The 15,092-nt window shown below is 46.2% G+C and overlaps 1 protein-coding gene across 2 annotated transcripts in view; it reads left to right on the top strand.

Moving 5' to 3' along the window:
• The first annotated feature begins 663 nt into the window (after window positions 1-663).
• The window catches only part of endou (endonuclease, polyU-specific), a 44,971-nt gene continuing 30,542 nt past the window's right edge, over window positions 664-15,092 (top strand). For both annotated transcript variants that reach the window (XM_068000116.1, XM_068000117.1), the window contains exon 1: window positions 664-765. In XM_068000116.1, coding sequence (XP_067856217.1) covers window positions 699-765 — 67 coding nt within the window. In that variant the 5' untranslated portion in view covers window positions 664-698. The remainder of the gene's footprint in view (window positions 766-15,092) is intronic.

Here is a 15,092-nt window from a genome sequence, read left to right on the forward strand (position 1 = left end):
TCTGGTCAATGGTGACCCCCAGGATGTTGATGGTGGGGGATTCGGTGATGGTAATGCCGTTGAATGTCAGGGGGAGGTGGTTAGACTCTCTCTTATTGGAGATGGTCATTGCCTGGCACTTATCTGGCACGAATGTTACTTGCTGCTTTTCAGCCCAAGCCTGGATGTTGTCCAGGTCTTGCTGCATGCGGGCTCCTCTCTTCCTTGATCTTTAACTTCTGTTTCGTCACTTTCTAATCCTCAGGAACTTTTTCCAATTTTTACAAACTCACAGAAATGTCAGTTTAATCTCCCTGACTTTATTTGTTAATTTCTGGGACTATTCCAGCGGGCAGCATTATGGGAATGTCCAGCCTGGCATTGGCTCAGTGATACTTATTAATTTCAAAATATATTCTATTTCATAAAATTTAAGGATGCACACAATTCAATGTAAATATCACAATTACAATTCAAAAACAATATAATGCAGTACAGATCATACACAATACGATTCCATTATTACAATTTAAAACACAGTACATATCTTCTAATATATGCTGTACAATACAAGGTGGGATGGTCTTTCACAGTGGCCTATCCCCATCGAGCCTTTGCGTAGGCGGTGACTCCAGGCTGTGATATGATTGGTCGGGTCTGTGAATTAAAGAACCATGCCAGAGGATTGGAGACCATTCTCATGACGGTCCAGCTCAGTCATGATGACACATCTTCTCATCCTCGCTCTGCTCCTGTGTTCAGCTGCTGCAGGGAACATCAAACCCAGTGAGTGTCTGTTTCTCCGCTCGATATTACACAGTTTAGCATGAGTTCCCATTTCTTTCCTCAATGTTTGTGGAGGAGTAAAAGTGTGAATAAGAAATTAGTTCTTTTGCTTTCTTGCGTCACTGGTGTCTCCTCGTTGGAGCACTGCTGTTTGGATGGTGAGCAATGGGGAGAGAGGTTTGAAGTCACAGCTCTATCATACAGCATACGGAGTGCGTGTTTCAAATAAAACAGCCGTCAGTTGTCTGAGTTTAATCATTACTTAGCGGACCCTGTCTGGAATACGAGAGTTAGAGTGCAGACACTGGTGAGGAAATAGCAAAACTACAGGTGCAGGGAGATCAAACAAACAAGGACAGGGATATAGGAACACAGCTGGGAGCTATCAAGGGCAAGTTCGGGCAATAGAGTCGTGACCTCAACTATTCATTGTATTTATTAACGACTTAAATGACGGGATGGAGAGCCACATATCCAAGCTTGTCGACGATACAAAGATAGGCAGCACTGCAGATGGAAACATAAAATTACAGAGAGACATTAATAGATTAATTGAATGGGCAAAACTGTGGCAAATGGATTTCAATGTAGGCAAGTGTGAGGTCATCCACTTTGGACCATAAAGGAAAGATCAGAGTACTTTCTAAATGGTGAAAAGCTCGAAACAGTGGGTGTCCAAAGAGACTGAGGGGTCTGTGTACATAATCATTAAAATGTCACGGACAGGTACAGAAAATAATCAAAAAGGCCAAAGGAATGCTCACCTTTATATCTAGAACAGCGTTTTTCAAACTTTTTTTCTCGTGACCCAGTAGAAGAAAAACACCAGGGTTCCAAAACAATAATATCTTCTGACTGGAGTTTTCATCAAATCACATTAAAGGTCAATATATACTCACTTTAACTTCTTCACTTCACTTCAAGTAATAATTCAATTTAGACTTTGACGTTACTTGAAAAATATTTTCAATACTGTATAAATACAGGAAAGAAAAGATCAGGTTGAGTTTCACTTCCTTAATGTGAGGGGTGGGTCTGCCTGTTGCTCATGACTTGGTTCCAATCTGGATCACAGGATGAAAGCTCTACACACATATCAGGTGCACTGTTGAGTTGGTTTCTTTCTCTTGTTTTTAACCTTGTCAAAGTGGAAATTCCCAGTACCCACAGTAGGTTGTTGTGAACGGCAGCAACAACAGAACACGAATATAACTCAACAGGGGATATTCTTTGAAATCACTGATCCAAATAGATGATAAATTGAAAGCCTTGGGCGTGTTTTCAGTGTGCTATCACAGGTGAGAGGCACCAGCTTGTTTTCTTGCTCAGGCGTCAAGTTTCGCCTCATTATTGATTCAGGGTTTTTTGAAAGTGAAAGGATCTTTCACCCAACACTTTTCCTTCTAGTTTTCAAACCCCTCTGCAGGGAAGTAGCGACTAAAATGGTCAGACAGAGCAGCGAGATGGAACTGTATTAGAAATTCCATTTCATTCCCTTTTTCTTCATCGATGCTGCTCTCCTCAATGTGATGGAAGAGTGTTGGGAATATGGAATGACTCGGGCCATTACTTTTCAGTCGGGCTTGTCACAGTTCTAATGACTTTTGAATGCTTGTATCTGTTCACAATGTCGAAACAAATCATTGTCTCTTCCTTGTAACTTCAAATTCAGTTTGTTTAAAATTGAGAACATGTCAGCTAGATATGACAACTTCATTAAACAAGTCACCGTGAAACAAATTTGCCAAGTTAGACTGTTTCTCTACCAGAAAAATGTCAATCTCTTTCCTGAGGTCGTACACCCTTGTAAGCACCCTGCCCTGTGATAGCCATCGGACTTCAGTGTGAAACAGTTAATGAGTAAGCTCCGCTCCCATTTCTGATCATAAAGCCTGCAGTTCAGTGAGCTTCCTGAAATTAACAATTTTCACTACTTCCTTCAGTATTGCCATAAAATCAGGGGACTACCCCTTGACGCCAGAGCTTCACGGTGAATGTAACGGTGATTCTAAACAACATCATTCCCAGCTGCCTCAGATATTCTCCTCACAACTCTGCTATTTCTACCTGTCATATTTGCTGCTCCATCACTTGGGATTCCTTTGCAATTAGCCCAGTCTAATTTGTATTTTCCATCTACACAGTCATGCAATGCTTCGAATATCTGTGCTCTTGTATTTGTTGGAAAAGTTAGACAACACAGCAAATCTTCCATAAAGTCATCTTGCCCGACATGTCTCACATAAACTAACAATTTGAAATATCAGCACTCTCCTCAAGTTGGATAGCAGAATCCCCGGCTGACTGTAACCGAGTAATAAGCTTGGCTTCTAGATGCTGTGCAATTGAACATATTCACCGAGACATTGTGTTATCACTGAGAGGAATGCATCTCAATTTTTCAGCAGACTTCTCATTGAAAATTGTCCACACCAGAGTTGCTGGGAGAAGCAGTTTTTCTGCAACTGTTTGGACGATTTTCTCTTTTGCACACGGTCTGCAACAAAAATTTTTTTGTGACTACACAACTACTGGTCATAGGCTCCACGATCAACTTTGGCCGTGGAAGGCACGTCTTGCAGTCTGATTACAATGTAGTCATCACATTAAATACGAGAGGGGAAAGTGAACAAATACCGGATGAAACTTCAAAGGCAGCCCGAGTGGATAGGGCAGAGTGCAGAGTGTACAGTCCTGAGCCCGAGTGGGATAGGGCAGAGTGCAGAGTGTACGGTCCTGAGCCCGAGTGGGATAGGGCAGAGTGCAGAGTGTACGGTCCTGAGCCCGAGTGGGATAGGGCAGAGTGCAGAGTGTACGGTCCTGAGCCCGAGTGGGATAGGGCAGAGTGCAGAGTGTACGGTCCTGAGCCCGAGTGGGATAGGGCAGAGTGAAGAGTGTACGGTCCTGAGTCCCAGTGAGATAGGGCAGAGTGCAGAGTGTACGGTCCTGAGTCCCAGTGAGATAGGGCAGAGTGCAGAGTGTACGGTCCTGAGCCCCAGTGGGATAGGGCAGAGTGCAGAATGTACGGTCCTGAGTCCCAGTGAGATAGGGCAGAGTGCAGAGTGTACGGTCCTGAGTCCCAGTGAGATAGGGCAGAGTGCAGAGTGTACGGTCCTGAGCCCGAGTGGGATAGGGCAGAGTGTACGGTCCTGAGCCCGAGTGGATAGGGCAGAGTGCAGAGTGTACAGTCCTGAGCCCGAGTGGGATAGGGCAGAGTGCAGAGTGTACGGTCCTGAGCCCGAGTGGGATAGGGCAGAGTGCAGAGTGTACGGTCCTGAGCCCGAGTGGGATAGGGCAGAGTGCAGAGTGTACGGTCCTGAGCCCGAGTGGGATAGGGCAGAGTGCAGAGTGTACGGTCCTGAGCCCGAGTGGGATAGGGCAGAGTGAAGAGTGTACGGTCCTGAGTCCCAGTGAGATAGGGCAGAGTGCAGAGTGTACGGTCCTGAGTCCCAGTGAGATAGGGCAGAGTGCAGAGTGTACGGTCCTGAGTCCCAGTGGGATAGGACAGAGTGCAGAGTGTACGGTCCTGAGTCCCAGTGGGATAGGGCAGAGTGTAGAGTGTACGGTCCTGAGCCCGAGTGGGATAGGGCAGAGTGCAGAGTGTACGGTCCTGAGTCCCAGTGGGATAGGGCAGAGTGCAGAGTGTACGGTCCTGAGCCCGAGTGGGATAGGGCAGAGTGCAGAGTGTACGGTCCTGAGCCCCAGTGGGATAGGACAGAGTGCAGAGTGTACGGTCCTGAGCCCCAGTGGGATAGGGCAGAGTGTACGGTCCTGAGTCCAAGTGGGATAGGGCAGAGTGCAGAGTGTACGGTCCTGAGCCCGAGTGGGATAGGGCAGAGTGTACGGTCCTGAGCCCGAGTGGGATAGGGCAGAGTGCAGAGTGTACGGTCCTGAGTCCGAGTGGGATAGGGCAGAGTGTACGGTCCTGAGCCCGAGTGGGATAGGGCAGAGTGCAGAGTGTACGGTCCTGAGCCCCAGTGGGATAGGGCAGAGTGCAGAGTGTACGGTCCTGAGCCCCAGTGGGATAGGGCAGAGTGCAGAGTGTACGGTCCTGAGAGGGGAAGAAAAAATGTTGAAACTGTTGTGGGTGTATAAAAGCGCGATAGTATCGTGTCTCCATTTTAAGAGGATGAAGGAGGAAGTGAGAGTCCGCGCACTGACTGCAGTTTCACGAGGGATTGTAATAAACTTTAAGGCTAAGGGGACAGAAAGGGAACAACAAAAATCTCTGCGCCCACCCCCCCATTGTCCATGGATGATTATAATTACCAATACTACTTTATCCCCACAGTTAATAACCAAACCCTCTCGGGCTGAGGTAACAATTCTGCACCATTTACTCCCAGAGGCAGCACGATCATGGCGGGCGGGCGGGGGACTCAGCCAAGGGGGGAAGTACAGGCCCTCTTGCTACTTCACCTGCGACATCTGATCGAGCCAGCACATTCAGAGATGGGGTGGGGGGAGAGGGGAGGATTCAGAGAGCACAATTGCACCGTGCTCACACCAGCTCCTCCTAATCGAACATGAATATATACTTTATAATTTGAAAACATACAAACATACGAATTAAGAGCAGGAGTAGGCCATTCAGCCCCTCGAGCCTGCTCTGCCATTTGATAAGATCATGGCTGATCTGATTGTGACCTCAACCCTACTTTCCCGTCTACCTACTATAACCTTTGACTCCCTTGTTAATCAGGAATCTATCTAACTCAGCCTTAAAAATATTCAGTGACCCTGCCTCTCTGGGGAAGAGAGTTCCACAGACTCACCACCCTCTGAGAGAAAAAATTTCTCCTCATCTCCGTCTTAAGTGGCAAGTAACATTTGCGCCAGACAATGATGGGAGTACAACAGTGCCAGGCAATGACCATCTCCAACAAGAGAGAGTCTAACCACCTCTCCTTGGCATTCAATGGCATTACCATCGCTGAATCCCCCACCATCAACATCCTGGGGGTCACCATTGACCAGAAACTTAACTGGACCAGCCATATAAATACAGTGGCTACGAGAGCAGGTCAGAGGCTGGGTATTCTGCGGCGAGTGACTCACCTCCTGACTCCCCAAAGCCTTTCCACCATCTACAAGGCACAAGTCAGGAGTGTGATGGAATACTCTCCACTTGCCTGGATGAGTGCAGCTCCAACAACACTCAAGAAGCTCGACACCATCCAGGACAAAGCAGCCCACTTGATTGGCACCCCATCCACCACCCTAAACATTCACTCCCTTCACCACCGGTGCACAGTGGCTGCAGTGTGTGCCATCCACAGGATGCACTGCAGCAACTCGCCAAGGCTTCTTCAACAGCACCTCCCAAACCCGCGACCTCTACCACCTAGAAGGACAAGGGCAGCAGGCACATGGGAACAACACCACCTGCACGTTCCCCTCCAAGTCACACACCATCCCGTATTTGGAAATATATCGCCATTTCTTCATCGTCGTTGGGTCAAAATCCTGGAACTCCCTTCCCAACAGCACTGTGGGAGAACCTTCACCACACGGACTGCAGCGGTTCAAGAAGGCGGCTCACCACCACCTTCTCAAGGGCAATTAGGGATGGGCAATAAATGCTGGCCTCGCCAGCGATGCCCACATCCCATGAACGAATAAAAAAAAGATACTAGAGGGATAGGCTTTGATGGAAGTGTTATGGTACTCGAGGGACAGGTTTTGACGGGAGTGTTATAGTACTAGAAGGACGGGCTTTGATAGGAGTGTTATGGTACTGGAGGGATGAGGTCGTTGGGAGTATTATGGTACAAGAGGGATGAGCGTGATGGGAGTATAGTGAAACTAGAGGGATAAGATTTGATGGGAGTACAATGGTACTAGAGGGACATGTGTGATGGGAGTATTATGGTCCTCGAGGGATGGCCTTTGATGGGATTATTATGGTACTAGAGGGACAGGCCTTGATGGGGGTATTTTGGTACTAGAGGGATGGGATTTGATGAGAGTAGTATGGCACCAGAGGGATACACTTTGTTGGGAGTATTATGATACTAGAGGGATGGACTTTGATGGGCCTACTATGGGACTAGAGGGATGAGCTTTAATGGGAGCGTTATAGTACTAGAGGGATAGGCTTTGATGGGAGTGTTGTGGTACTAGAGGGACGGGTTTTGATTGGAGTGTAATGGTATGAGAGGGACAGGATTTGATGGGAGTGTTATAGTACTCGAGGGATGAGGGTGATGGGAGTATTATGGTACTAGAGGGATGAGATTTGATGGGATTATTTTGGTACTATAGGAATGGACTTTGAGGGAATTATTGTGGTGTTAGAGGAATGGACTTTGCTGGGAGTATTATGGTACTGGAGTGATAGGCGTTGATGAGAGTTTTATGGTACTAGAGAGGTAGGCTTCGATGGGGGCCTTATAGTACTAGAGGGATGGGCTTCGATGGGAGTACAATCGTACTGGATGGATGAGTGGTTTTTTTTTATTCATTCATGGGATGTGGGTGTCGCTGGCAAGGCTGGCATTTATTGTCCATCCCTAATTGCCCTCGAGAAGGTGGTGGTGAGCCGCCTTCTTGAACCGTTGCAGTCCGTGTGGTGAAGATTCTCCCACAGTGCTGTTAGGTAGGGAGCTCCAGGATTTTAACCCAGCGACAATGAAGGAACGGCGATATATTTCCAAGTCAGGATGGTGTGTGACTTGGAGGGGAACGTGCAGGTGGTGTTGTTCCCATGTGCCTGCTGCCCTTGTCCTTCATAGTGCACCGGTGGTGAAGGGAGTGAATGTTTAGGGTGGTGGATGGGGTGCCAATCAAGCGGGCTGCTTTGTCCTGGATGGTGTCGAGCTTCTTGAGTGTTGTTGGAGCTGCACTCATCCAGGCAAGTGGAGAGTATTTCATCCAACTCCTGACTTGTGCCTTGTAGATCGTGGAAAGGCTTTGGGGAGTCAGGAGGTGAGTCACTCACCGCAGAATACCCAGCCTCTGACCTGCTCTTGTAGCCACAGTATTTATGTGGCTGGTCCAGTTAAGTTTCTGGTCAATGGTGACCCCCAGGATGTTGATGGGAGGGATTCCAAGGGCAGTCACTCTCACCTCACCTCTGGAATTCAGCTCTTTTGTCCATGTTTGGACCAAGCTGTAATGAGGTCTGGAGCCGAATGGTCCAAACTGAGCATCGGTGGGCAGGTTATTGGTGAGTAAGTGCCGCTTGGTAGCACTGTCGACGACACCTTCCATCACTTTGCTGATGATTGAGAGTGGACTGATGGGGCGGTAATTAGCCGGATTGGATCTGTCCTGCCTTATTGTGGACAGGACATACCTGGGCAATTTTCCACATTGTCGGGTAGATGCCAGTGTTGTAGCTGTACTGGAACAGCTTGGCTAGAGGCGCGGCTAGTTCTGGAGCACAAGTCTTCAGCACTACAGCCGGGATGGTGTTGCTGCCCATAGTCTTTGCTGTTTCCAGTGCACTCAGCCGTTTCTTGATATCACATGGAGCGAATTGAATTGGCTGAAGACTGGCTTCTGTGATGGTGGGGATATCGGGAGGAGGCCGAGATGGATCATCCACTCGGCACTTCTGGCTGATAGATGCTTACAAACGCTTTCACGTGCTGGACTCTGCCATCATTGAGGATGGGGATGTTTACAGAGCCTCCTCCTCCCGTTAGTTGTTTAATTGTCCACCACCATTCACGACTGGATGTGGCAGGACTGCAGAGCTTTGATCTGATCCGTTGGTTGTGGAATCGCTTAGCTCTGTCTATAGCATGTTGCTTCCACTGTTTAGCATGCATGTAGTCCTGAGTTGTAGCTTCACCAGGTTGGTACCTCATTTTGAGGTGCTGCTCCTGGCATGCTCTTCTACACTCCTCATGGAACCAGGGTTGATCCCCTGGCTTGTTGGTAATGGTAGAGTGAGGGATATGCCGGGCCATGAGGTTACAGATTATGCTGGAATACAATTCTGCTGCTGCTGACGGCCCACAGTGCCTCATGGATGCCCAGTTTTGAGCTGCTGGATCTGTTCTGAATCTATCCCATTTAGCACGGTGATCGTGCCACACAACACGTTGGATGGTGTCTCAGTGCGAAGACAGGACTTCCTCTCCACGAGGACTGTGCGGTGGTCACTCCTACCAATACTGTCATGGACAGATGCATCTGCGACAGGTAGATTGGTGAGGACGAGATCAAGTAGGTTTCTCCCTCGTGTTGGTTCGCTCACCACCTGCCGCAGGCCCAGTCTGGCAGCTCTGTCCTTCAGGACTCGGCCAGCAGTGGTGCTACCAAGCCACTCTCGGCTGGTTGCAGTGCTACCGAATCCCCCACCCAGAGTACATTCTGTGCTTCTCAACATGGAGGAGGACTGATTCATCAGCTGAGGGAGGGCGGTAGGTGGTAATCAGCAGGACGTTTCCTTGCCCATGTTTGACCTGATGCCATGAGATTTCATGGGGTCCAGAGTCAATGTTGAGGACTCCCAGGGCCACTCCCTCCTGACTGTATATCACTGTACCGCCACTCTGGTGGGTCTGTCCTGCCGGTGGGACAGGACATACCCAGGGATGATGATGGAAGAGTCTGGGACATTGGCTGAAAGGTATGATTCTGTGAGTAAGGCTATGTCAGGCTGTTGCTTGACTCGTCTGTGGGACAGCTCTCCCAATTTTGGCACAAGTCCCCAAAAGTTCGTGAGGAGGACCTTGCAGGGTCGACTGGGCTTGGTTTGCCTTTGTCATGTCTGGTGCCTAGTGGTCAGTCCAGTTTTATTCTTATTATTTCATACCAAGATTGCACAACTGAGTGTCTTGCTAGGCCATTTCAGAGGGCAATTAAGAATCAACCATATTGCTGTGGGTCTGGAGTCACATAGAGGCCAGACCAGGTAAGGACGGCAGGTTTCCTTCCCTAGTGAACCAGGTGGGTTTTTACAACAATCTGGTAGATTCATGGCCTCCATTATTGATACTAGTTTTTTTTAATTCCAGATTTTATTTAATTAATTGAATTTAAATTCCCCAGCTGCCGTGGCGGGATTTGAACTCATGACTCTGGATTATTTGTCTAGGACCCTCTGGATTACCAGTCCAGTAACATAGCCACTATGCTATTGTACTGGAGAGATAAGCGTGATGGGAGTATTATGGTACTGGAGGGATGGGCTTTGATGGGACTGTTATGGTAGTAGATGGATGGGCTTTGATGGGAGTATTATTGTAATAGATGGATAGGCTTTTATGGGGGTATTTTTGTACTGGAGAGATAGGCTTTGATGGGAGTATTCTTGTACTGTTGATGGACGTTGATGGGAGTATCATGGTACTGTTAGGATGGGCTTTGATGGGCGTATCATGGTACTGGAGGGATCGACCTTGATGGGAATATTATGGTACTGGAGGGATGGGATTTGATGGGAGTATTATGGTACTAGAGGGATGAACGTGATAGGAGTATTATGGTACTAGAGGGATAGGCTTTGATGGGAGTATTCTTGTACTGGAGGGATAGGCTTTGATGGGAGTATCATGGTACCAGAGGGACAGGCTTTGACGGGAGTGTTATGGTACTAGAGGGATAGGCTTTGATGGGAGTATCATGGTACCAGAGGGACAGGCTTTGACGGGAGTGTTATGGTACTAGAGGGATAGGCTTTCATGCGAGTGTTATAATACTAGAGGGATGGGTTTTGATGGGAGTATTGATGAGTTTCTTACTGCAGTTCTACGGGGCCTTGGTGAGACAACATCTGGAGTACTGTGTGCAGTTTTGGTCTCCTTATCTGAGGAAGGATGTCCTTGCCATGGAGGGAGTGCAACGAAGGTTTACCAGACTGATTTCTGGGATGGCAGGACTGACGTATGAGGAGAGATTGGGTCGACTAGGCCTATATTCACTAGAGTTTAGAAGAATGAGAGGCGATCTCATCGAAACATATAAAATTCTAACAGGACTAGACAGACTAGATGCAGGGAGGACGTTCCCGATGGCTGGGGAGTCCAGAACCAGGGGTCACAGTCTCAGGATACGGGGTTTGCCATTTAGAACCGAGATGAGGAGAAATTTCTTCACTCAGAGGGTGGTGAACCTGTGGAATTCTCTACCTCAGAAGGCAGTGGAGGCCAAGTCATTAAATATATTCAAGAAGGAGATAGATATATTTCTTAATGCTAAAAGGATCAAGGGATGTGGGGAAAAAGCGGGAACAGGGTACTGAGTTAGAGGATCAGCCATGATCATTTTGAATGGTGGAGCAGGCCCGAAGGGCCGAATGGCCTACTCTTGCTCCTGTTTTCTATGATTCTATGATTCTATGAGTATTATGTTACTAAAGAGATGGGCTTTGATGGGTACATTATGGTGGTAGAGTAATAGGATTTGATGGGAGTGTTATGGTATTAGAGGGATGAATGTGATAGGAGCATTATAGTACTGGAGGTATAGACTTTGATGGGAGTATTCTGGTACTGGAGGGAGGGGCTTTGATGGGAGTATTTTCATGCTAGATGGATAGGTGATGGGAGTATTATGGAACTAGAGGAATAGGCTTTGATGGGTGTATTATGGTATTCAAGGATGAGCATGATGGCAGTATTATGGAACTAGAGGGATAAGCCTTGATGGGCGTATTATAGTACTAGAGGGATGGGCTTTGATGGGAGTATTATGCAATTCAAGGATGAGCGTGAAGGGAGTATTATGGAACTAGAGGGATAGGCCTTGATGGGCGTATTATGGTACTAGACAGATGAAGAGTGATGGGCGTATTATGGTAATGGGGAATAGGCTTTGATGGGAGTGTTATGGTACTAGAGGGATGGGCTTTGATGGGAGTATTTTGGGACTAGACGGATAGGCTTTGATGGGAGTGTTATGGTACTAGAGGGACGGGAATAGATGGGATTAGTATGGAACTAGAGAGACGAGCTTTGATAGGAGTTTTATGGTGCTGAAGGGATCGGCTTTGTTGGTGAGTTATGGTACTAGAGGGATAGTCTTTGATGGGATTATTATGGTACTGGAGGAATGGGTTTTGATGGGGGTGTTATGCTACTAGAGGGACGGTCTTTAATGGTAGTGTTATGGTACTAGGGGGACAGTCTTTGATGGGGATATTATGGTACTAGGGGGACAGTCTTTGATGGGGATATTATGGTACTAGAGGGTCGGTCTTTGATGGGGATATTAAGGTACTAGAGGGACGGTCTTTGATGGGGATATTATGGTACTAGAGGGACGGTCTTTGATGGGGATATTATGGTACTAGAGGGACGGTCTTTGATGGGGATATTATGGTACTAGGGGGACAGTCTTTGATGGGGATATTATGGTACTAGGGGGACAGTCTTTGATGGGGATATTATGGTACTAGAGGGACGGTCTTTGATGGGGATATTATGGTACTAGGGGTCGGTCTTTGATGGGGATATTATGGTACTAGGGGGTCGGTCTTTGATGGGGATATTATGGTACTAGGGGGACAGTCTTTCATGGGGATATTATGGTACTAGGGGGACAGTCTTTGATGGGGATATTATGGTACTAGAGGGTCGGTCTTTGATGGGGATATTATGGTACTAGGGGGACAGTCTTTGATGGGGATATTATGGTACTAGAGGGTCAGTCTTTGATGGGGATATTATGGTACTAGAGGGACGGTCTTTGATGGGGATATTATGGTACTAGAGGGACGGTCTTTGATGGGGATATTATGGTACTAGAGGAACGGTCTTTGTTGGGGATATTATGGTACTAGAGGGACAGTCTTTGATGGGGATATTATGGTACTAGAGGGACGGTCTTTGATGGGGATATTATGGTACTAGGGGGACAGTCTTTGATAGGGATATTATGGTACTAGAGGGTCAGTCTTTGATGGGGATATTATGGTACTAGAGGGACAGTCTTTGATGGGGATATTATGGTACTAGAGGGACGGTCTTTGATGGGGATATTATGGTACTAGAGGGACGGTCTTTGATGGTTGAGTTATGGTACTAGAGGGACGGTCTTTGATGGTTGAGTTATGGTACTAGAGGGACGGTCTTTGATGGTTGAGTTATGGTACTAGAGGGTCAGTCTTTGATGGGGATATTATGGTACTAGGGGTCAGTCTTTGATGGGGATATTATGGTACTAGAGGGTCGGTCTTTGATGGGGATATTATGGTACTAGGGGTCAGTCTTTGATGGGGATATTATGGTACTAGAGGGACGGTCTTTGATGGGGATATTATGGTACTAGGGGGACGGTCTTTGATGGGGATATTATGGTACTAGGGGTCGGTCTTTGATGGGGATATTATGGTACTAGGGGTCGGTCTTTGATGGGGATATTATGGTACTAGAGGAACGGTCTTTGATGGGGATATTATGGTACTAGAGGGACGGTCTTTGATGGGGATATTATGGTACTAGAGGAACGGTCTTTGATGGGAATATTATGGTACTAGAGGGACGGTCTTTGATGGGGATATTATGGTACTAGAGGAACGGTCTTTGTTGGGGATATTATGGTACTAGAGGAATGGTCTTTGATGGGGATATTAAGGTACTTGAGGGACGGTCTTTGATGCGGATATTAAGGTACTGGAGGGATCCGTTCAGTTATTGCGCTATAAGAATATTTACAGAGCCTCCCTGCACCTCTGGCCCTTTCTCTCTCTACAATACATAAGTTCAAATGAAAAACTTTCAGAAAATACATACTTAAGAAAAAAGGAACATCAATTTAATAAAATGCATCAATAAATATCAGAGGCCAGCATTGAAAATATTTGAAGACTGATATAATGATAAAATCTGCCTCCTTTCTCAGTCCACTGTACTTGTAGTAACTGGAATACTGAAAATCAGTCTTATAGACTGAGAGCAATATATTACCAATTATACAAAGATTTTAGAATTAACCTGATCTGATTTCTGCACTTCAGTGTTAAAAATGCCATTGGTTGAAGCAAAGATTTTTCTTTGAAAGTAGAATGGTCTGAGATCAGATGGACCCAAGCCAAAGCATGCTACTGTTACACTGCTCAGTTTATACCCCAAATGAATTAAAATCAATTAGCAACATGGAGTTGTAGAAATTAAGTAACACATTAAATTCACTCCTGAGTGTGTAATTCCTGTCAGCACCTGAACACGTTGAGAGTGGATTACAGAGCACAAGAGAAATACAGGAATCTCCAGGAAATGGATCTTAGAATCGTGGGAAAGGAACCCCCACAAACTTCCTTCTTCTGTAGAAAAACTGCTTGTAAATCTGTTGTTAATCCTCAGCAATGGATGTTTAGTGATTATACACATATACCTACACACAAAAGTAATGTATTAAACATTCATTGTATTTCCTCTTATCAGCACAAAAAAGGGTAGACCATTTAAATTAACTATTGATATATTCAAGCACATTGAATCACAGGAGTCTGGAATCACTGCAATATGAACATCCCAAAAGCTCACAAAAGTACATTCCTATCTCATCATACATGGCAAGCTCTGTGGTTAGCAGAATATGCTGGATTCCTCAACAGATTGTGAAATACAACATGCATTACCCCACCTTAGATGCTATTTAAGTAGATGTTTCAAAAGTGGAGGGCGGGACAGAGATGGGAAGAATGAATTCCAGCCTCCTGCAAAGGTCTGTTGTTTTTGTGAACTCAGTATGAAACTTTGGCAAACAAGGGAACCCATTTCCAGATGTAGATATTACCTCGTGAGCATAACATTTTTAAGACTGAAAATTATGTTGTGTGATATTAATGTAGCAAATTCTTCCATCCACTAGTTTAACTGAAATGTTAACTTGATTTAAAAAAACATTTATGGGTCCTTGAAAATAAGGACAGAAGGATTTGATGTGATATGTTGAATGATTGTATTACACAGTGTGATTTCCCACCTTCGATGCCGTCCACAAACATGTGAGCACAGCAAGATCGATTTATCATTGCAGCCCCGCCCATTACATTACAATCATTCGTTAAGAGAAGAAACTCATTTGGCTGTGATTATCTTTCCAGAGATCCACTCAATCCAGCTTTAAATATATTCTTGAAGGAATGAAGTCCGATTACTGATATGATTAGCTTACCAGTTTATAATGTGACCAGTCTATAACATGACTAGTTATAGAATCATAGAATGATACAGCACAGAAGGAGGCCATTCAGCCCATCATGCCTGTGCTGGCTCTTTGAAAGAGCTATCCAATTAGTCCCATTCCCCTGCTATGTCCCCATAGTCCTGTAAATATTTTTCCCTTCAAGTATTTATCCAATTCCCTTCTGAAAGTTATTATTGAATCTGCTTCCACCTCCCTTTCAGGCAGCGCATTCCAGATCATCA

Source organism: Heptranchias perlo, chromosome 18 (genome assembly GCF_035084215.1).
Source record: "Heptranchias perlo isolate sHepPer1 chromosome 18, sHepPer1.hap1, whole genome shotgun sequence".
Taxonomy (NCBI): domain Eukaryota; kingdom Metazoa; phylum Chordata; class Chondrichthyes; order Hexanchiformes; family Hexanchidae; genus Heptranchias; species Heptranchias perlo.